Raw genomic sequence first — 23,667 nt, forward strand, 5'->3', positions numbered from 1 at the left:
TCCATCACGTCTGACGGGATTTCCTCATTGATCCGTTTGTCATTGGCATTATTTTGGTTCTGTAATGAAGAAAACTTAACAAGTGTCGTCATAATTTCATTGTTTTGCTGTTCGATCTTCTCCAGCCTTTCCCCTATTGTTTTTATCCTTTCAATAACGGGGAGCATGAGTGACTTCATTAACTGTTCCATTCCAGGCATTAAATTCTTCATACAAAGGTTATTAGGACTTTCCTGATTACAAGGGATGCTGGCAACAGTTTCTTGGCGTGTGTTTCCCAGAGTTGGTACTTTCTGTAATTGATCTGTGTGTATTATAAGTTGTACTGCCTTGTTGGATGTTCTTGGCGCAGAGGTACTATTTCTGTCCTGCCCTAATCCATGTTTGAGCCTTGTATTTTTTGATTTTGCCCTTGGTTTGTTGACAGCCTTCGCCTTTCTTTTGGGTTCCAGTTTGTCTGTACACCCTTTCTCCCTCGAAGGGTTACATGGGATGACTGTGTCAGGTATGTTGATATCATCATTAATAATACAGTCATTCGTCCCCACTTCGCCTTCTGAGATGTTGATGAGTAATGGAGATTCTGTATTTGTTTGGATGTTTGGTGATACTGACAGCCTGCTTTCCTGGGTTATAAAATCAGGTGGGAAAGTTTGTTGGGTTATAAAATCAGGTGGGAAAGTTTGTTGGGAGAGTATAATTTGGTTTGTCTCTCTTACTGGGAAGCCGGCAAAAGAGGCCACGAGAATAGAGTCCTGAGAGTATGCAGTAGTAATAGAATTATTTGCATCGATATTTAAGTCTTCAGTTGGTTGCATCGGTGGACGTATGCTTGGGGGTAGTGAGAGGCGCCTTTCCGTATTCTCAATTGCGTTGGCCACAACTCCTATAGTTCTTTGTAGCATCCTGTCTATGGCAGTGATGCTAGGGAGTGGTATATTGGCCTGGGCCTTTTTCCTAGAGATTGAACGAGTTGCCATTGGAGTATTTTTAATCTTACTCATATTATTCCTACTTAATATAGACGTCCCTTAGATAGTATAAATAAGGCGATAGAGAATCAAGGGATTTGTGGGTCTAGTGTCTGAGATGGGCGCAACAACTGGGAGCTCAAGCCCAATCCAAGCAAGTTTAATCTCACATGGGCCACTCTGTTCCAACTACCCACACAAATCAATCAGAGAATTAATAGACTTCCAGGTGCGTCAACTAAGTGTCTCATACAGTCTCAGTGTCCGCCTTCCACTGTGTTGGTACCTAAAGTTGGAATCCTGATGATGTGAGCAGGGCAGAGTAGGGCAGATGGTACGGCCACGATGCACAAATACCTAAACGTCGTTAATGAGGGGAAACATACAGGCGTAAAATGACCATGGGCCCACCGGCAACACTTACGAGTTTGATGATCTACAGCTGATGTCAGGGACGTTGCCCAGCCCGGCCTTGATCGGTCCTTGACGGGCAAGGACGGGCCCGCCCTTGGCCCGGGCGCGGCCCGCGCGCGTCCCGCGCAGCGGCTCTTCGTCCCAGCCTTTAACCCTCCCCGGCGCAGCCTGATGACGCTGTAGGCAGGCGCCCGGGAGAGGGAATGCTGGGGATGGTAGTTTTCTCGTGAACCGCCGTTCCCCTCACGGCACTGCAGCAGGCTGCCCTGAAGCTCCGGGTAGGAGAGCCGTTCCCCTCACGGCTGTCGAGGTAAGTGGTGACTTCAAGGGTGCCCAGAAAGCCAAGGTTAGCGCGTCCACTTTGTTGCTTCAATGTCATACATAGGCTTTTCTGATAACACAGAAATACAATATATGGACCAAAAGTAGATTTTATCACTATTCACATAATGTGTTCCTCGAGTTTGGAAGTTAAGATACGATAAAACTACCACTCAGACAAGACTTCCTGATGAAGGGAGGCATGGACCTGTGGCACAGTGAGTCAGAGATCAAATAATCTCACTTTAGAAGTGTGGACAATGTCTTCCATAGCGTTCTGTAACACATAGTTAAAGGTGAAACAGGTTCCCATCACAGGTCTTGCATTCTACCAAGACGAGTCTGTTGCACACTCATAAGGCAAGAAGTCAATCAGCGTCACATTACTAAAGTGGAATCTAGCATGCACACATAGTAGAGTAACGCACAATCATCTTGCACTTCTGGGTAACCCTAATAAAACTGGTCCTAATATATTCGGAAGGGTAAGTCAGATATGATATGATGGTGGGCTGTTCAATTCTTGCTTTGGGAGACGTCACAACAGCTCACACCACTACTATGCATCATGTTGAAAGATCTGGGTTTCAAAGAGATGTACTGATAAGTGGGGCTAAACAATCATATAAGCTACATCAAGATCATTTAAGAATGCAAAAACAAAGGATTATTTGCTGGCAGAGTTAGCACAGAATATTGTTCTGGAACAAGATGTATTCATTATGGGGACAATCATTCTATAATACTCATATATTTCACTTAACAATCGTTCTGATTGCTCATACCAAACAGCCACTGGTAATTGATCAAGACAGGAATATTAACCATAAAAACTACCACCACAAAATCAGTGTAACAACTTCTACGTGCTCTTATTCAAACGTGTCCCCAAAGAAATGTTCCCATTAGCTAATTTAGAGATTACTATCCCATACGTTTTATTAAGTGAGTCAGAGTCCTAACATCCAGATGGTGTGAGAGATCATGGCGGCAGGCAGAGTGGCAGACCTCATGCCAGAAATTGTAACAGGGGCTTGGTAGCTACTTGTTGTGTCTGTTTGGTTCAGTTGTTAGTTCGCGAGCACACATTAAATGACCGATGACGGTGATGCTCCACTCTTCCCACTCTTGCTCTCACTTATGCTCTGCCAGAAATGGATAGCAAGCGCCCTTATTGCCTCCGTTCTGAGCACCGGACACAGCTGAAACAACACCCACGTGAGCCATGATATGGGATGGCTGCTCTTCTCACCACATGTACAACTATAAGGGTTTGGCTTTTAAGGTGCGCACCAAGGAGTGAGTGAAAGGAAATGTTAGCTCGAAAGTTGATGGCAGTGGTTACTTAAGAGTTGCAGGAAGAATCAACGGAAGATGAATAGTAATTCATCAAAATACAAATCCAGACAGGCTGTTATTAAAGCATGAATTCTTCCCATCATGGCCTCTTTCAGTCAGCCCAGGGAGCGCTGGCTTCAGCTATGGCCCGCACCGCCATGCTTATAGTCTGATGAATGGGGATTCTTCAATTGTACAGACCAAGCTCTTCTCCCTCAGTGAAGAGGCGACTTTTCCAAGAGGCAAACATGCAAAGCCTCTTCCAGAGAGGCTGTAGACCACAATATACTCAAAGATCACTCATGGAGCAACATGGGCCATATCACACTCTCTGGGGCACTGGAAAAGGCTGGAAAACCCAGTGCTGTATGAGAGGCTAGCCTCTTTCCTGTATATTATATTAGGTCACACCCTGTCTCATCCGCACCGACCATAAGCATCAAGTCACTCGATGCACAGACAATCATTTGACCAGCACACGTCCATTACCACCCAAAGTCGCTTCAGTGCATGGAAGCCCAATCTATAAAATACAAGGACTCACAAGTCCAGTCGGTGACGTTTTCTGCTGATGTAGAGTAGAGTCCAGCCTTTGCCACTAACTCAATGTTATACTTGTTTCCAGGAGTCAGTCTGGAAAAGAGGAAATCTTTGGAATGTCTCCCAAGAGTTGCTTTTCTTGAAATAGAGCCCGATCTTGCATCGTAGAGTAATGAGACATATGCATCTTGCTCGCCTGCAGCGTGCTCCCAGAATGCATGCAGCCTGTAGGAGCTGGCCCTGTTCGTGGCACTCACTTTGCGTGGAGCTAAAGGATCTAGAAAGATAACAAAATGACAAAAGCACATCAATTCAGAGCCAATTGTAGCGTCTCTGAATTGTATTTATCAAATCATTAAAACAAAAATTCTATACGAATCAAAAAAACACAAAACAATTGTACTGGTCATGAATGGCTAGTGAGGAATTCACCAAGCTGGCAGGACCTTAGTTCTTCCAATGTCACCTACTGACAGCAGTAGGTTGCAGAACAAGAGGTTCCTCGCACAATAGCAGTGAGTCTCTCTAGGTCTGGTGTTAAGTAAGACCTTTTACAACTTGCTTAAACAAAAAAATAAATGCACAAAGCTAACAGTAAAACACGCTGCTCTTTTGGCTTTATATGCCCTTAGCCATTTCACGATCAGTTTATTCCGAAACATAAGAGAAACACCATTTACCACAGAGACTCTGCAAACGAAGATTACAGTAGAAAACAGAACTTGAGACATTCATCAATGTCGATAACTACAGTAGCAAGCGCAGAATGCATCTAGGCCTGGTTGAACTACTAACATATGTTTAAAACGCAGACACTCTCAAGCCTTTCAGGGAAGCACTGACAGATACTGGTTTAATAGTTATGACGTCATGCCTTCCAAGATAATAAACAGATTAACTTCATTCTTGATGGGGAATCACATTTGGTCTTTCCCATACCAAATAGGCTCTTATAAAAGGAGTGTTCTCACTGGTTGTTGGTGCGAAGGCAAAGTTGATTACTTAGGTAGCCTCGACATCGATTGACAATGATTGAGTGGCAGTGATCGATTAGTAGTTATGGCATTGCACTATTTTGGATTTGTAAGCTTCCTCTCCATTTTAGGAACGGGGTGGGGTACTCTTTATATTTGAAAATGAATCCTGCTCCTAGGCAGCAGTGGTTCTTCTGTGTACAGGGAAAGTGGGTGCAGTGAAGGAAACTGCACAAGGCATGGGCTCTTTTCGTTCTGAGATCTCAAGACTGACTAAGGGAGTACCTCAGGGCTCTTATTTAAGCCCTACTTTATTCAACAGATACGTCACTTCCTTCACGGGATTACTAAGGAATTTAGGATTTATTCCAATCTCCTATGCTAATGATACTCAGATCCTACTTTCCTTTGATAAAAACAATCGCAATGCTCAGTCCACCTTTTCGGAGGGTATGACGGCTATCACTGGCTGGATGAGGGATAACTTCCTCCAGATTAATGCGGGAAATCTGAGATCATGCTCTTCAGAGATGCAGTGGTGAGGTGGTCCCCAAGATGGTGGCCAGAGAAACTGGATTCCGTGCCAACCCCCAAACTAGTGGCTAAAAACCTGGGAGTCCATCTGGATCATAAACTAACATTCAAAGAGCATGTCACAACCACTGTTGGTGCATGCTACCACGTATCAAGTCTTCTCCGAAGAGTATTCCCGTTCTTGCCTCCAACTACCTGGAAAACTCTGATCCAGGCACTAGTGCTAAGCCGCCTGGACTACTGCAATGCACTGCTGATCTCAGCTAATGCTTCCTTAAAGAGATTGCAAGTAGTCCAGAATTACGAGTTACTTACCTTCGGTAACGGTGTGTCTGGTAGATACGTTGTCTAGCCGCAGATTCCTTAACTTAAAATATCCCCAGGCGTCAGACTGGATCCGGAAAATTCTTTGCAGCAGCACCCCTGCGCACCGGGGGATGGCGCCATATGGCCCGCCCTGACGTCGTCCACGTACGTGATGTCAGAGAGGTCATATAAGTCTCTCCCGGTGCGCTGACGTCAGTTTTCTTCAGAGAAACTTTTCCGCGGAACAACGCGGAGCCACCAACAAAAACTGTTAAAGTATGGGAACAGTGTGCGAAGAATGAAAAATCCGCAAAATAAATAAGGCGGATGGTGTAAAACACCATTATAAAAGACAGTATCAACACGGTCTACATATAATTGAAAAAGCAAAAGCGGAACTACGCTGAGAGAAAGAACCCCGCATAGCGAAGCGTACACCCTTCCCAAAGTGCGAGCAACAAGGGAAGAATATCTCAACAGACCAAAAAATAGACTGTTATTACCATGTAGAACTGTGACTGTTATTACCATTTAGAACTGTGCCATCCAACAAGGATGAACTGTGCCATCCAACAAGGACAGAGCACAGAAAGAACAGCAATGTACTTTAAGAAGATATTTTCCTTACAGAAAGAACAGGAATGTACTTTAAGAAGGTATCTTCCTTTATAACAATGGAAGTGTGAAACAGAGCTGAAGAGATCATCAAAGAAGACGACTATATAGGAGACAAGAGCCTCTAGCTAATGGAGAAGGCGGGCGGGAGGGAATACAGAAGAAGAAGAAGAAGAATCTCCTGATGACAGTGAATGAAAAGGCACCATCTACAGGAAAAAAAAACTTGGAGGGAGTCAGCCGCATATGGTAATTCCGAAAGGGACGCAACTATGTGAGCACCCTTGAAAGAAAACCAATGGCAACTGAAAGTAGGCAAGAGGAGAAGTCCACCTGGCAAGGTACTCGCAGAACGGGGAGGATGGGTGGGCGTTAAGCAATCTGCGGCTAGACAACATCTCTACCAGATACATCGTTACCGAAGGTAAGTAACTCATACATCTGATAGAGACATCTAGCCGCAGATTCCTTAACTTAGAATAGATACCACAGCCATACCCCCAGGGGAAGGTGGGTCTCTTGACAGAACAACAGAAAGTGCCCAAGCACTGAGCCGGCAACAGAGTGACGGACAATGGGGAAGGCTGTGGCAGAACAGCCAGACAGCAACCCAACTAGCTCGGAAGAGCAAAAGATAACGGGAGGCAAGGCATCCCAAAAAAATGCCAAAATGGTGCTACACCATACCCATATAAGTATGAGACGTAGAAACAGCACCAACTATATACCAGACAAAGAGAGAGAGAGAGATCCGAACGAAGGAGGAAGAAGGACCACTCTCAGCTTAATGGCATACTATGTGGACACCAACCAAAGGTTGGGTAAAATATGAAGAGATGCAATCAGAGCCTACCAGGCCAGCCCACGGAAGGAAGGCCGGCGAAGCTACAGCCAGGCTAACCCACGGAAGGAAGGCCGGCGAAGCTCCAGCCAGGAACCAAAGGGCGAGAGGTAGAAACTGAGCAATGTCCTAGAAGGACAGGCGGGAACAAGAAACATGCCAAGTGCACACCCAGGCACCAAAGGGCGAACAGTAACAATCTGAAGCACGCCGATGCGGGCCTCCACTGAAACATGCACAGAGCCGACAACAAGGTGGCGTAGCTAAAATAAGCATAGGAATGCCCAACCAGGCAGCTTGAAGACTAAGGTGAGAACTAGCTCAGGAAATACAGTTATGCAGGGTGCAGACTCTAGGAAGACTGACATCAGAAGAGCTGTCCCACAGGCACAGCCGACATAGTATAGGGTGATAAATAATGAAAGGGGCACATACGAAGGAAGTGGCAGCAGAGGCACCAGAGTACCAATAGGCGTATAAATGTAGGAAAGAATCTCAGAATTCTAGACCACATCCTCCGACTGGGAGTAAAAATTAACACTCGTCCAGAAAGAGAGATATCGTGCAGTATCTGAACACCAAGAAGGGAGCAGTGTAAAGCCGGGTAACCACCCCAGGCAGTGGCACCCTATTGCTGAAGATGCAGAAAAAGCAGCGAAGTGCACCTAAGCGTACTGAAAGACACCCTACCGCGTAGACCAAGGGCAATTCCAAGTGCAGCCCTGAAAAGCTCCCTGACCCATGGATATATAGGACCAGACCTCGCAGCAGCGAAGAGAGGTGGAGATGCAGGAAGAAGAGTACCCATGGTAACCTGTATATACACATATATATATATTCACTGAAAAAAACATAGGTTTTACAGGCGTTATAGTTAGGAATTAGCATTTAAAAAACCTTAGAAATTCACTGAAAAAACCATAGGTTTCAGGGACGTTATAGTTAGTTGGACATTTGACTCATATAAAACCTGAGAAATTTGCCTGTTATAGTTATTTGAGCTAACTATAACTCACGCTCCTGCAATGCACTGCTGATGACGTCACATATTACATCACTCATGACATGGTCAGTGACATCACTGATGACATCACTGATGACATCATCCAGTGAATGTGTGTTTCTGTAAAGTTTAAATATTTTTCATATATATCTATGACAAGGTCTTTTCAAGAATAAGTCAATGTAAAATTGCCTGAATAAATTATTTTGTAGACGCATGACTGACTCTATAAGTCACTGATTGAATGTATGTTACTGAATGCATGGATTAGTGACTAGACTGTGTGAATGTTTCTCTTAGTCTCTCACTTGGTGTTTAAGCAGGTGCATGACTTGGTGAGTAGCTACATCAGTGTGTATATGTGTTTTTCATTGATTGTATGAGTATCTGTATGGGGGTCTGACTGTCTATGTGGGTGTGTGGGTGGTGTCTGACTCTGTGCATACATGTCTGAATGGCTAATTCACTGGTTCTAAAGATTCAAAAGTGCATCTCAGAAGGGCTGTATAGATAGCTGACTGTATGAACAGGTGTGTTCATTAGTGAATTGATGTCTCAGTTGTATATATGAGAGTAACTATATATGTTTTTACACACTATATGTGAGTGTTGGGGTGTATAATTGACTACGTGAAAGACAGTGATTGCAGGAGTGTCTACATACACGAATGTGTACATGTATTAGTCATTGTATAAGAGAGTAAGTATGTGATAGTATCTATATAAATAAGGAAAGTGATGTGGGTATAAATAAGGCAGGTGTTGTGTATATATCTGCATAGGTGAGTACATGGGTGTATGATTGATTTTTGGCATGACTGAATAGATGTGTGAGTAACTCTATGGATCAGTAGCACTATGTAAATGTATATATACGTGTATGAGTGGATATTATACTGATGTAATGATGAGTGACACCATGCATGAGTGACTGTATCAGTGTATATCTGGCTCACAATATATAGATAGGAATCAGTGGATGGATATCTAGTATCTGGTATTGGTGTGTCTATGCTTTTCAAAACGGTAGTCTGTATTTTAGAGTGCGTCCAACAAAGGTTATAATGCAGTGCGAAGAGGTGTGTCAGACTATCACTTGGATGATGTCATCAGTGATGTCATGAGTGATGTCACTGACCATCATGAGTGATGTAATATGTGACGTCATCAGCAGTGCATTGCAGGAGCGCGAGTTAGTTAGCTCAACTAACTATAACAGGCAAATTTCTCTGGTTTTATATGAGTCAAATGTCCAACTAACTATAACGTCCCTGAAACTTATGGTTTTTTCAGTGAATTTCTAAGGTTTTTTAAATGCTAATTCCTAACTATAACGTCTGTAAAACCTATGGTTTTTTCAGTGAATTTCGAAGGTTTTTTAAATGTTAATTTCATATATTAATAATTATAAAACCCATATTTTTTCAAATTGTTTTTTAATATTTTGCAACTCTATCATCCTTTTTTTAAACTTTACAAATTATGTAATCTTTTATATCTTCCCCACAAAATATGTATATCTTATTTTTTTTGGGGGGAGAAAACTGCAGTCCCGTACCGGTAGTCTACCAAGCTCGATCAACACGCGAATCTTATCCACCACATTTAAATGATGCGCATTTCGTATCCGACAGGTTTGTGGCACCGCGTCCCGCGTAACAACATGTACATATGAGGTCGCGCCAGCTGCTACTTTGGTATGCGACGGGTACGCACTACCAAGCCGCGCGTTACGTCATGTACATATAGGGTCGCGCCCGCTGTGTGTTGCTTATGCGACCAGTGCACGCTGCCATGCCCTGTGTTACGTCATAGACGTACGATGTCGCGGCGCATACACCATTCCCTCATTATTTTTTTGTCTCAAAACTATATCTAAAAAACTTTAAAGTGTATATGAGAGCACGCGATAATTAAAAATATTTTAAACAGTTATATATTTCTAACTCTAATTAACTTATATTATAATAAATATATTTTCTCAAAATCCCATCGGGTGCCATAAAAAAAAGCATTTAATTAGTTCATAACATTTCCCATTGTAACAGTTCGAAAACACCACCCATTTTAGTCAATATCTGTACTGCATTTCATGAGACACACCTCTTCTGCTTGGAGAGTTTTGTTCAAAACTTTTTGCAATATACACATATCTTACACTACACACAACATGCAACCATCATTTTCATCCATATTCATGCTCTGTAAAGTAGCCTTCCACCTATGATACCCATACACCTAAAAGTTCCATTACCGAAATTTTCTCCAATACCACAGGTAACATGGTTGCATACGCTGTCCACAACACAACGTAATATGGTACGGCCCAGAGACCGTATCATGCATAGATAATGAACACACGGACACAGATAGATAGTGGAAGTGGATACGGGCACGTACGCTCGACTCCTTTTTATTACCTTGGTGACATATCCAGTGACGTCTGTGCTGGATGTGTGTGCGGTAAGTCTAAACCAGCCTTCAGACAATGGTTGCTGCTAGCATCAACTACATCAGTAATCATTGGATCACACACAGAGATTCAATATTAAAATAATCAATAATTTATGCTGCAGTAAGGTAGGGACAGTAGATGTGAAATAATACAGAAATAATTCCAACGTAAAAAGAACAACAACTTGTGGTATACTGACACACAATCAATAGATCTGAAATAATACACAAAAAGATTATATCATAAACGCTCCATCAGTTCTAGTGCACTCACATAACCACATCAAAAGCATTCAGCATGTGCACAGCCACCGATAATGTGTGCTGTAGACAGGCCGTACTAGGAACAATATCTGTTGCCATCAACACTGCTTCATATGCAATACCGACAAAATCTGAATTATGAACACTGCTGTCTGCAGTGTAGGCCATAGAGAGCGGTCACAAAGGACCCACAGATACATAAAGTGACTTCACCTACCCAGTTTGTCATCAGCGAAGCATCAAAAAAGAGTGTGCAAAGCCTGCAATGATACATATGCATGGTGCAGACAGTACCCACTGGAGCAACGTCTTTTCCTACATGACTACCTCATCTACAATAGCAACTCAATCTCAATTGTGAACACTGCTGTCTGCAGTGTAGACCAGAGTGAGCGGTCACAAGGGCCCACAGCCACATGGCATTCACTTGAGCTCTACAGTTTGCAATACACAAACTAAAAGAAAACGTGTGCAGAGCCTGCAATGATGCATATGAGTGGTGCAGACAGAGCGCACTGGAGCAATATCTTTTCCTACAGGACTGCATCATCTACAATACCGACTCAATGTCAAATGTGGACACAGAAGTCTGCAGTATAGGCCAGAGAGAGCGTTCAGCAAGGGCCCACAGCCACGTGGCATTGACTTGACCTCTACAGTTTGCAATACACGAAGCAAAAAATACGTGTACAGAGCCTACAATGATGCATATGAGTGCTGCAGACAGAGCACACTGGAGCAATGTGTTTTCCTACAGAACTACCTAATCTACAATAGCGACTCCATCTGAATTGTGAACACTGCTGTCTGCAGTGTAGGCCAGAGAGAGCAGTCAGCAAGAGCCCACAGCCACCTGGCATCCACTTGAGCTCTACAGTTTGCAATACACAAAGAAAAAAAAAATGTGCAGATCCTGCATGCATATCAGTGGTGCAGACAGAGCGCACTGGAGCAATGTCTTTTCCTACAGGACTGCATCATCTATAATACTGACTCAATGTCAAATGTGGACACTGAAGTCTGCAGAATAGGCCAGAGAGAGTGTTCAGCAAGGGCCCACAGCCACGTGGCATTGACTTGAGCTCTACAGTTTGCAATACACGAAGCTTAAAAAACGTGTGCAGAGCCCGCAATGATGCATATGAGTAGTGCAGACAGAGCACACTGGAGCAATGTCTTTTCCTACAGGACTGCATCATCTACAATACCGACTAAATGTCAAATATTAACACTGAATTCTGCAGTATAGGGCCCACAGTCACGTAGCATTGACTTGAGCTCTACAGTTTGCAATACACGCAAGCAAAGAAAACGTGTGCGGAGCCTGCAATGATGCGTATGAGTGGTGCAGATAGAGCACACTATAGCAATCTCTTCTCTTACAGGACTGCACAATCTACAATAGCAACTCGATCGGAATTGTGAACAGTACTGTCTGCATTGTTAATTAAAAGCAGTACTCACACACACAACCATCAATACTTTTTCTCACTCCCTCTTTACAAAATAAAACAACATAAATTACAGAGAACTCTACAATGAATAAATCAAAACAATTCGAATTGGGATTTCATCTCTCCACAGTTGTTCCTTTGGACTTCCAAGATAAATTTGGTCATTTCACTAGACCTACAACTGATATAAAATAAACTTCTTGAAGCAAGTATACTATATCAATATTGTGTATGTTTCAATAGACGTTCTAATTACTTAACTACTGGATTCTGTAATTAAACAATCATCACGCAATCTAAATTGTGAAACCTGCGAACTGCAGTCTACACCAAATCCAGTGGTCATTCACAACTCACAGCCACATACCATTGGATTCGGAAGCACAGAGTTGGTTGCACCTGATCAGAGGGGGTACCCAAAAATCATCACAGACTTTAACTTATGACATCCTCAATCATAGATTCAAGACCCCATTTCACTGTTTGCACCTGCTGTACCACAGTATACTCCACCGACTACTGTCAACCAAGCCCAATAATCATGTGCAGCAGTTAGCTATGGACTGTGATGCACCTCAATACACAAACTGCTTCCATTGTGGGATCAAGACACCGTTCCACAGTTGGGACCTAAAGTTGGATGAACCTGATCGAAGAGAGTACCTTCATCTCCACTCTCAAATGCAGTTCTAATGTCGTCCATTGTGGAGTCAACACACCGTTCTACTTTTGGAACCTGGAGTTGGTTGCAGCTGGTAGAAGGGAATACCTCCATCTCCACTCTCAGATACAGTTCTAACATCATCCATTGTGGGATCAACACACCATTCCACTGTTGGGACCTAGAGTTGCTTGCACCTCATCAGAGGGGGTACACAGAATTCATCACAAACTGTAACTTGTAACATCCTCAATCATATAATTAAGACCCCATTTCACTGTTTGAACCTGCTCTACCGCGGTGTATTCCAGCAATACCAGTCAACTAAGCCCAATAACCATGTGCAACACTTAACTACAGAAGCACAGAATCTGATGCACCTCAACAGACGGAGTTCTGTGAAAAACCAGCAACAGGTAATATTGGACATCGTCCATTGTGTGATCAAGACACAATTTGTTAGAAATGGGATTTCTGATTGGCTAAGGCTTGCGCCAAAGCCAGGCAGAAACCACCACTCTAGTCAGGGCAAGGGAGTTACGCGCCAAAGAAAACTCCTGCTCACCCCCTTGGTAGCTTGGCACGAGCAGTCAGGCTTATCCCGGTGGCAATGTGTAAAACATTTGCGCACGCACACAGCAACAACATCCCAAGCACACAACAAAAGGAACTCCACACAAGGTTATATATAAAAATAGCCTTTGTATTATCATAACACATTAGAATAGTAAGCACATATTATACATGGTGCCACCTGGCACTAGGTCATATTTACAAGGAATTATTTACATCTGACAGGGCAACTGGACCACTGTCAGTACCATCACAAAGTGAACTTAGTAAATGTAGAACTTATCATAAACATAGAACACAACCAATAACTACTGGTAATCACTGTACTTAGCATCAGCCTGTGACATAAACTACATTATGCACAGCATCCCATCAGGCGCGAATTACATTCTGTGCCAACCTCACCAGCATAAACACATTATGCAATTCTCTCATAAGTCTAAACGCATTAGACAATAACCTTCTAAGTATAACTCACATTAGGGGCATAATTCACACAGTGAAACATAGTCTCACTAGCATAAACCATGATGTGCAAAACAACCTCATAATCATAAAAACACATTTAGAGGTATCAAACAGGGTGCGTAATCATACTACATACATTACATTTCCTAGCACCACAATCCTATTAGGGCCTAGCGCCCTATAATCCTAACAGTCCCCATGGCCAACTGGCCATCTCAAAAGGGGCTCAAATGCCCTATGTCCACAGAGTCAGGGCACGCTGCCAATGCAGCGAAATGCAAGGGTGCGCCATTGCGCAAACCTAAACGGTGCAGCTGGTACTAAGTGCTGCGCAGCTGTGAAGGAAAGGGGGGCAAAAAGGAGTGCATCTCACTCCTAACTTCAAAAAGACATGCCCCCCAAAGAACTGAGGCCTAAACAATGCAGCTGCCCACTACTTGCTGGGCAGCTGTAAAAGTTAATATGCGGCATGGGCTCTCACTGGCCCTTGAAATCACTGTGCCCAACGTTGGAGCCATCTGGCTCTGGAAAGAAGCATGTCCCCAAGCACTGGGGAAAGGACACAGGCCCCTCTGGCCCTGTAAACAATTAGGTGTCCCCTTGTTGCAGCGGCCCGCAGCTGCTGTGCCGCTGTGAAGCAAATGAAGAACTGGCACCACTGTGCCTGGGGACCCCCACTGGGGCCCGTTTAATAAAATTACCCCATCGGTGCAGCTGCCCTCTGCAAGCGGGGCAGCTGAAATCATCGCAAAGCGGGGAAGCACGGGCCCCTCTTGGCCCTTAAACAATAAGAATGCCCCACGTTGGAGCGGCCCTCTGGCAGGCGGGGCCGCTCAGGATACTCAGCCACTGCCCTGGTGCCCCATGAGCACCTGCAACAACAAAAAAGAAACAAACGGCCTCAGCCCCAGTCACCGGGGCTGGGATCGGGCACTCCTCTCCCTCACCGTTTGATTACCAGGGCTCCCCACAGCTCACTGGGGCCCCGGGCAGCAGCAGGGCATCGCTCGGCCTGCTCCTCTTCATCCGGCCCCTCTCCTGGGGGGCGGGGACTTCTCCTCGAGACTCGTGGAGGCGGGGTCGGCTCCCGTCCTCCTTCCTGCAGGCAATCCAGCTTCCCCTGGGTTCCGGCGACTCTTGGGTGTTTGCCAGAGCGGGTTAGGCTCCCGCCTGGCTTTTTGGCATACGTGAGGCTCCCTCCTCACAGGAGCACCGCCTGAAGTCTTCCTTGGGTTGTCAGTGCGGGGTGGGCTCCCACCTGGCTTTAGGAACACTCGGGTCTCCCCCAGCTCACGGGAGGCCTGGCTACTTCCGGGGGCGCGTACTAAAGCCCCGCCCACAACCAGGCCACTATGCCTGTCTTCCGGGTCACGCTGGTAGCGGCCTGGAGGAGTGCGAAAAGAGGCTCGGGCCGTGGCGGTGAAACGCAGGGTGGGCTCCCGCTTCAATTCGAAATACACAGTGGGGTGGGCACCCGCAACCCGGATGCAAAAAATAGGCAATTGCGGCACAAACAGCGGGGTGGGCACCCGCAGGAATCCAACAATGCGGGGGAATCCCTATGCCGGGGATTCCCTCCAAAAGGGATCGCCGCCTAGCGCTGCAGTCTCAAAAACATAGCGCTCCTCAGCAACAGAGAGCCAAGCGCTCTCCCCAGTAAAAGGGAAGCGCTCACAGGACAAATACATCTCTCTCCATCAGCTGGGCACCCCAGAGATAGTGCTCCCAGGCGCCAGATGAAGAGAAAGTCCAGGAGAGGTCTCAGGGGCAGAGCTGGGCCCAGGGGCCAGCACACAGGGCCCTCCAGCAGGGAGGTAGCCCCCATGGCGGTCCCTCCTGGGCCCCAGCAGCAGCAAGCCCCCCCCTCCAGTCAAGTGAACAACTGAACAACTTTTATGGGGTCACAGCCCCTATATTTATATGCCCTTTTCCTTTGTGTCACAGCACAGGGCTTGGGAAACTAGTCAGAACTGGTTTGTGGGAGCTTTGGAGCACTTTGTTGTGCTCAGCCCCTCTCTCCTTTGTCAGGTGGGGGCTAGGTGCTCAGACGCACCACAGGGGGCGGAGCCAGCATTGTGGAGGAAAGGCACAGTCCTATTCAGGTCCCAGGTGCAACTCCTCCCATCTACATGCAGATCTCTCCATTCACCACCGGGCAGACTCACCCTGGCTCGTGGAATTCCCCAGCCCTCTCAGCTCCTGTCAATCACAAGCCAGACATGCACTCCACATCAGGCAGGCAGACACACAGAAAGGCCAACTTCTAGGAGTGGCACTTCTCCACTAGTCACCATAAATCTGCACACACCATTGCGCAGCATTTATTCTCACGAGTTCGCACATACTAAACTCGACCCTGCACTCCACTCACATCAGGAATTACCATGGACACACATATTCCCCATGCATTCCTATGGGAGGGCAGGCCAATCTCACCGCACGCTCTCAGAGAGCGCACGCACTTTACACTGGGCCACAGTGCTAAAGTGCGCAGAGGCCAAAAATCACTACCAATATGTCAGAGTTTAAGGCAAAAAGTTCAGGGGTGAGCCTGCCAGAAGGGCCAAGTCCAAACCCATTCCACTGTTGGTACCTAGAGTTGGTTGCGCCTCATCAGAAGCTATACACAAAAAACTTCACACACTTTAAATTTTGACATCCTCAATCTTAGAATTAAGTCCTCGTTTCACTGTTTGAACATGCTGTACCGCTGCGTACTCCAGCAACTGCAATAAAACATGCCTAATAATCATGTGCAGCAGTTAACTACAGAAGCACAGAGTCTAATCCACCTCAACGGAAGGAGTTCTGTAAAAATTAAGCAGAATGTAATATCGGACATCTTCCATTGTGGAATCAAGACAACGTTCCACTGTTGCAACCTAGAGTTGGTTCCACCTGGTCAAAGGGAGTACCTTCATCTTCACTCTCAGATGCAGTTCTAACATCATCCATTGTGGGATCAAGACACCGTTCCACTGTTCGGACCTAGAGTTGGTTGCGCCTGATCGGAGGGGGTATACCAAAATCATCACAGACTTTAACTTCTGACATCCTCAATCATAGAATCAAGACCCCGTTTCATTGTTCGAACCTGCTGTACCGCGCTATAGTCCAGCAACTACAGTCAACAAAGCCCAATAATCCTGTACAGCAGTTAGCTACGGAAGCACAGAGTGTGATGCACCTCAACGGAGGGAGTTCTGTGAAAAGCAACCAGCAGGTATTATCGGACATCATCCATTATGGGATCAAGACACCGTTCCACTGTTGGGACCCAGAGTTGGTTGCAGCTGGTCGAAGGGAGTACCTTCATCTCCACTCTCAGATACAGTTCTAACATCGTCCACTATGGTATCAAAACACTGTTCCACTGTCGGTACTAGTCAGACTACTATGTTACTATTATACAGAGCACTCCACGCTCCTGTGCCTCAGGCTGGGCTCTGTGTGCCTGTGTCGCGGTAGCCAGGGTTAATCTCAGGAGCCTTCCGAGCTCGCAGACCTCGGCCCAGGACCTTTCGCCGGCACGTGGTAGGCCCTCTGTCACATACAGCGGTGTCGAAAGGTGAACTGTGGGCCATATATGCGTCACAGCGGCCATGACGGTTTCTGAGTACCAGCAGGCTGTGATCATTATTCCCGCAGCCACCTTCGCTCACAGCGTCAGCCTCGTGGCGGTGTAAGCTGCGCAGACCTGGCAGACACTTTCGCAAATCCGGAAGAGAACCACACCCAAAGAAACGTGCCTTTTATTCATACCCCTATGCTAGCCTTGCGTACGGTGAGCCAGCCCACTTCCCTAAACATTTGGGGCGGGGGGCACGTACACGCTACCATTCCGTAATCTTCCCTACTGACTGTACTATCATGGTTGCGTCCACTGTCCACTTCACTCAATAGACCATCAGTGTATGTTGACATGTACATGTCTGTGCTCTGCATACTCAAGTCTGTCCGGCACATCCCTCAAGACTTTGCATTTTATACTTTTATAATCGAGAATTACTTGCCACCTTCGCTCTCATCTCTCTCCGCATTCTGCATAGTGAGGCAGAAGTGCCATGCCATGTTTAGTTTGTATACATGGCTAGCCACGGTTCCCACAGTATATAGTGTCATTGAGTCCGCTACGTGCACATGTTGTTTGTCATATTGAATGTCAATATATAAGGTAGCGCATTTATTCACAAGCAGTGGCTTATTCCATTTACATATCGCTGTCTTAAAGAGCATACAAAGGTTTTTCCCACAGGTGAATAGTGCGACCACAATGGCAGTCATTCATTACTATCCAAGAATGTCCAACTACACGGCGCTTCTAAGCTTACAGCCACCAATCTTGCGTCCTTTCTTAAAAGGACGCCAACTCCCACAATCACACCAACATTCACACAGCTTTCTAACTACAGTTATCTGCTTCTCATTAACATACACTCCTACGGAATATGAGCTGGCATACCGCATGTCCTTACTGTTTCAAACACAGTAACTTCCTGTGGCAATATCTATTCCCACCCACACAAACTAACTCCCAAACTTCAACTTGGCATTCAATTCCTAGTTTGAAAACACATTTCAAGAAACAAACCAAACTAAAAGCACCTTTGTTCAGAACAGAAGTCTCCCTCACTTCTGCAAAAGAAATTTATCGACTGCAGATACCACGAACTTCAAATAAAATACACTCCCTTTTAAATACGAACCGTCAATTACACTTTGTGAATTGTTACACAATTTTCAACACATGTCACACTCAAGGTCTGGCACACTTTTTTAACACGGTCTCCTACAGCCTTCTAACACGCTTTCAAACTGTTCTTCTTTTAATACCAGACTACATTCAGACATTCTTTCGATCATCTCTGGAATAACAGGAACAGTGCCCATAATTCTCACCCTCTTTGCGGCCATCCTACTACTAATTCTACTTCTAGAAATGGCTACGCTCTCTATGGTAACAACTATGTCCGACAGAATACGCCTCTACGCCAAGCTACATCAATACTGTAAAAAAACGGAAAAACGTTTCAGCTGCCTGCCTCTATCTATTATCAGAGCTAGCTACAACATAACATTTATCTACACTTATGCAATATGCGTACAACCATCGTTTGTTTGCAAAACTTGCCCATTCGACTGGCGAATGGATGTATGCCTTGCCAACATCTCAACAATCGCTCCAGATATCCAGCAGGTAATGGAGTATCTTGAAAACCATGAACGTGATTGTTCTGGCAGCGGAGCAATGGCGAATGCAATGCAAAAAGGAATCGCAGCGCAACGGGATTTCTGCGCAGCCGCAAAAGATCTCCTGCAACGTGCGACCTTTCACAACATCGCAGATTGCCTGTCCATTCAAATTACCGCTCCAACATTCGAGGAACATTACTGTCCCTTTGAGGATATGAATTGGATCGCTTCGTTTTTCTCACACGATGGCAACAATAGCCTCTTGGAACATTACGCATCTCAAGCAGCTGAAGAACTTCTGGACTGGAATCTCCAAGACTTGTAAGAAACTCACATTATTCTTGAATGGATTTTTTTCCATCTTTTTTTAATTTTTCCTTTACATTTTTTATAATACACTTCAATCCTACTACTTTGATATAATAACTTTCTAAGTATATTCAGACATTTGAACTCTATCCTCATTATTTCCCCTTACGTCTCCAGTCTAACCACGAATCGGTGATGTATGGCCTATGCAAATACACTATTTACTTCCAAAATTAACCTAAACCCGACACCCATTTAGAAACCACATCTATTCTTTGTGCACACACCTCTCTGCATGCCTATTATTCACAAAGCCCTTTCACACAATTTTACTCAAAGTCAGCCTCTGCTCAGAACCTCACGATAAAAATGTTAAAAAACAACTTTGTTTAGGAACTGGTTGGCACAGTGTGGTAATCGTAAACTACCTTTAATTTCAGTATACAATGTATTTATTCATGTCTAATAGCTATTCTCTAGGTCACATAGAACTGTAAAATATAATGTGCAATTCACTGATGCAGGAGCTTCGATTTGACTACAGCAGAAGCAATTGGAGTTTGTTTAAGCTTGATGCCTTAGCTCTCTACACAAGAATGTTTTTTTTAAACAGCTGAAGACAATAATGTACGGTTTGACTACAAAGGTACCGAATGTGCTTCTCAGAAGCGAAATGTTTGTATTCATCCTCAAAGTTCCAATGTGGGTAGAACTAGTACCAATTCTGACACGCACCACATTGAAATTACTGTGCAACAGATCGCTAACTATTCTACTGTTGTTAATTTTCTGTTACAAAAAAGCACTGCCAAGGTACATAAAAAGTTTGATGACATGTTGCAATTTATTTTTTATTTCTTTCTTTTCTTAAACGATACATGTGGTAATCGTATCCTGCCTTTATTTTCTTTATAGAATGTAGAGTCATTCAAGTGTAATAGCTATTGTTTATTTCACATGCAACTGTAACATGTAATATACAATTCACCGATGCCGGAGCTTAGGTTTGAATACAGCAGAAGGGGTTCAACTTTGCATCAGCTGGATACCCTAGCTCTTGCACCAGTGGGTCCAATTATGGCACTTAAATAAAGACACTTTCTATATAATTTTCAAACTACAACCCTTTATTACACACAACCACTTTCTTAGACACAACTCATTTTACCATTTTCCTTCTCTGGCATTGCAGCATTCTGCATTATATTCTTCACGATTATTCCTGTATTCCTGCTTCCTAAAACACTACATTCGACTCTTCAGACCAATAGGGATGAGTAGTTCGTTTCACACTCCCTGTATAGAATAAACGCACACTAACAGTACTTACACAGGCATGCTACAGCGGCCAGTATCCTACAGCGCCCACAGCACATCACTTCACATCAATAAACTCACAACTTACACTCACAGTTTCATCCCCGAGTCTTCATACCGATACCACTAAGTACTGTGCTTCCCACTCCCGCTATACTCTAAACGCATACTAACACCACCTGCACAGATATGCTACAGCGCCCACCATGCTACAGCGCCCAGAGCACATCACTTTACAGCACTCAGCTCACAGTTTAGACGCACGGTTTCATCCCAGAGTGTACCGGCACCTCACCTCAGCACCATCTCACAGTGGGCAAAACAGTACTTTCACACCAGTAGGGATAAATAATTCACTTCACACTCCCTCTATAGCACACCCTACCCACCCTACAAATCTCACAGCGCTCCTACCCTCCTCTTTCCCACTTTTTTCTCCCTTTTTTCCCCTTACTCGCTTCAACGGAATCACAAAATGGCGGCCAACACTTCCTAGTTGCAACTGCTCGCACCGCTCGCAGCCAATCACCGGCAAGCTCGTGCTCGTAACGCCTCAGCCAATCAGATGGCAGAATTCCCAAATATCGATATCTGTAAATTTCGATATGTCTCAAAAACTACTGAACGGATTTACAACAAATAAACAAAAGCGTGCTTTCTAGACCAAGACCCTTCTCCCTTCCAAATTTGGGGTAATTCCGTTCACCCGTTCGACCTGTAGCCTTGTCTAACGTTTCCTATGGAAATTAACATTGAATAAACACGTTTTGGGACCCCCCTTTTTTCTCAGCCCCCCCTTCACGAATCACCCCCAAACTTTCCACAAAGGAGCTGATCTCAACAAAGAATTCGTTTTGAAAATTTCGCGAAGATTTTTCAATCTGCGCCAAAATTATTGGGAATAGAATGTAGCCATTTTCCTATGGTAGCTAGGTCCTAACTGTAACTACGTACTGGCGACCGCCAGTAGGTAATATATATATATATATAGCAAAGAAGGGTAAACAAGCCACGACCATGCAACATGGGCGTTATAGGAGCACACCTAGTGCCTGAATGGCAGGTGGTACCACATCTTAAGCGTGAAAAACACCATGAAAACCTCCCAAGGAGGGAATGAGGCATATAGCAAGATGATCCATGAAGTATAGAAGATAGCGCCAAGTCACAACATCGAACACCGTACAACGGCAAGATATGAGCACCAGGGGACGCATACAGCCCAAGGGATCTGTAGTCCCACATGACATAAAGCAGAGCTATATAATAGCATACAAGTACCCCACTTGGAGTATGGACACCCCAAACAACTGGAAACACCACTGAGGGCAAACCTCAGTCAGAGGGCCAAACACAACAACCTGTGGAACACCGCCACAGTAGGCTGATTGCCAGCTCAAAATGCATAATGCATCGAAAGGATGCTAAATGAAAGGGTAACCACCCCAGAACATGCGAAAAGAAGACCTGGAAAATATAGGCTTAAGGGGGAGGGCGAAAGCACGCAAGGAGGCGCCGAACAGCCGATTTGGTGCAGGCATCAAACAGTAGAACCCCATCAAAGGGTAGATCAACAAGTTGCTTCCGGATATTCTCCGGGAAGAAGATATCCCGCAACCAAGCATGGTGCCGCAAGGCAACCAAACCAGCCATAGCTCGGCCTAAGGAATCGGCAGTATCCAAGGCCGAGCGGATCGTGAATTCAGCAAGGTCACAGCCAAACCGGAAAAGATGAAGGAGGTCAACACGAGCGCCTTCAGAATTGGCCGAAAAAAAAGACTCTGCAGAATTCCACAAGGCAGAGGTAGCCCGAGCCAAGACACACACTGTATTCAGTGAACGAAGGGCAGCACTAGTGTTGGCGAAGATGTTATGACCCCACGACTCAAGCCATCAGGACTCCCTGGAGGGAGGAAGCATTAACTGAGGCAAGGAAGAGAAGGCAGTTTGAAAAACAAAGCCCTGCACGTCTGGGTGAACAAATAAGCAAACTGGATCATGTGGAGCAGGCCGGTGGCGGTGCAAGACAGAACGAGACACCGGATCACCCGAAGCAGGCCGAGCCCAGGTGCCCAAAAGGGCGTCATAAAGAGAAGCTTCAAAGGGCAGAAGCGGCTCCACATTCCCCGACCCATGGTGAAGGACATCAAGCAGAGGGTCCACAGGCAACAGGGACCAAAGGGGGCTGCATGTTTAGAACACGAGTGGCTAAGGAGACTACTCGAAGAAACGCCGCACAGGCCTCGGTAGCCCTCCAAGGAGGGGACAGCAACTCATCCGTAGGTGAGGGCTGTAAACTAAGTCTTCCAATACACTGAGGGTGCGACCAATGCCCAATGGAAGGAAACCCCATTGACAAATGGGGGTCCTGATGGGGCTCCTGAGGAGGCGGGCATCCTGCCGGGTCCACAAATTCTAAGGTGGGCACAGGCATGGATAGATGTGGCGTAGCCGGACGTGAAGGCGACACCAAACTCTCCTCAGAAGCTTCCGGAGAAGAGTCAACAACCCAGCGCCGATGCGACGCCAAAACAACTTCGGTCGGCACCGACCCTGCCTTGTCTGGCGCCGACTTGGCTCCATCCGGCGCAGAGTCGGCTCCATCCGGCGCAGAGTCGGCTCCATCCGGCGCTGATTCCACGTCCACCACGACAAGCTCTGCTTCCGAAGAAGGGGATGGCGCCGGAGCCAGGGAGGCAAGACTCCGGCACCGCACCGGCTCAGCCTCAACCACAACAGGCTCCAACTTCAAAGTAAGAAGTGGAGTCGGAGCCGGGGAGTTGAGTCTTCGGCGCCAACCTTGGCTCTGGGCAGGCGGCCGCCTGTCCGGAAGGCCGAGGTGTGCTCGAAGCAAGGCTTTGAGCACCTGCAACCACCTGCGATGCCACAGGGAGTCCCACGGGACTATGCGGCATGGCAGGGGTGCTATGGGTCGTAGAGGGGGACCCAGCCAGGCCGCACCCTGACGACACCACATCTCCGTCGTCCCTGGGGGGCAAGGGCTTATTTGGCACCGGGGGCGAACCCACCGGCCAGTCTGTCGGTGACCCCGTAAGTAGCAGAGGCCCCGATGACTCCCCAGGGACAGGAGTGGACCCAAGGGAGGCCTGCAGAGCC

The 23,667-nt window shown here is 45.8% G+C and overlaps 1 protein-coding gene across 1 annotated transcript in view; it reads right to left on the minus strand.

Annotated features, from left to right (window-relative positions):
- LOC146870662 (receptor-type tyrosine-protein phosphatase V-like) overlaps positions 1 to 23,667 on the minus strand; it is a 450,224-nt gene that overhangs the window by 187,253 nt on the left and 239,304 nt on the right. Inside the window, 1 exon segment of the mRNA XM_085643396.1 lies at positions 3,589 to 3,861. Within this exon segment, the coding sequence (XP_085499522.1) occupies positions 3,589 to 3,861 (273 nt within the window).

The sequence above is a fragment of the Triturus cristatus genome, chromosome 1_1 (genome assembly GCF_964204655.1).
Source record: "Triturus cristatus chromosome 1_1, aTriCri1.1, whole genome shotgun sequence".
Taxonomy (NCBI): Eukaryota; Metazoa; Chordata; class Amphibia; order Caudata; family Salamandridae; genus Triturus; species Triturus cristatus.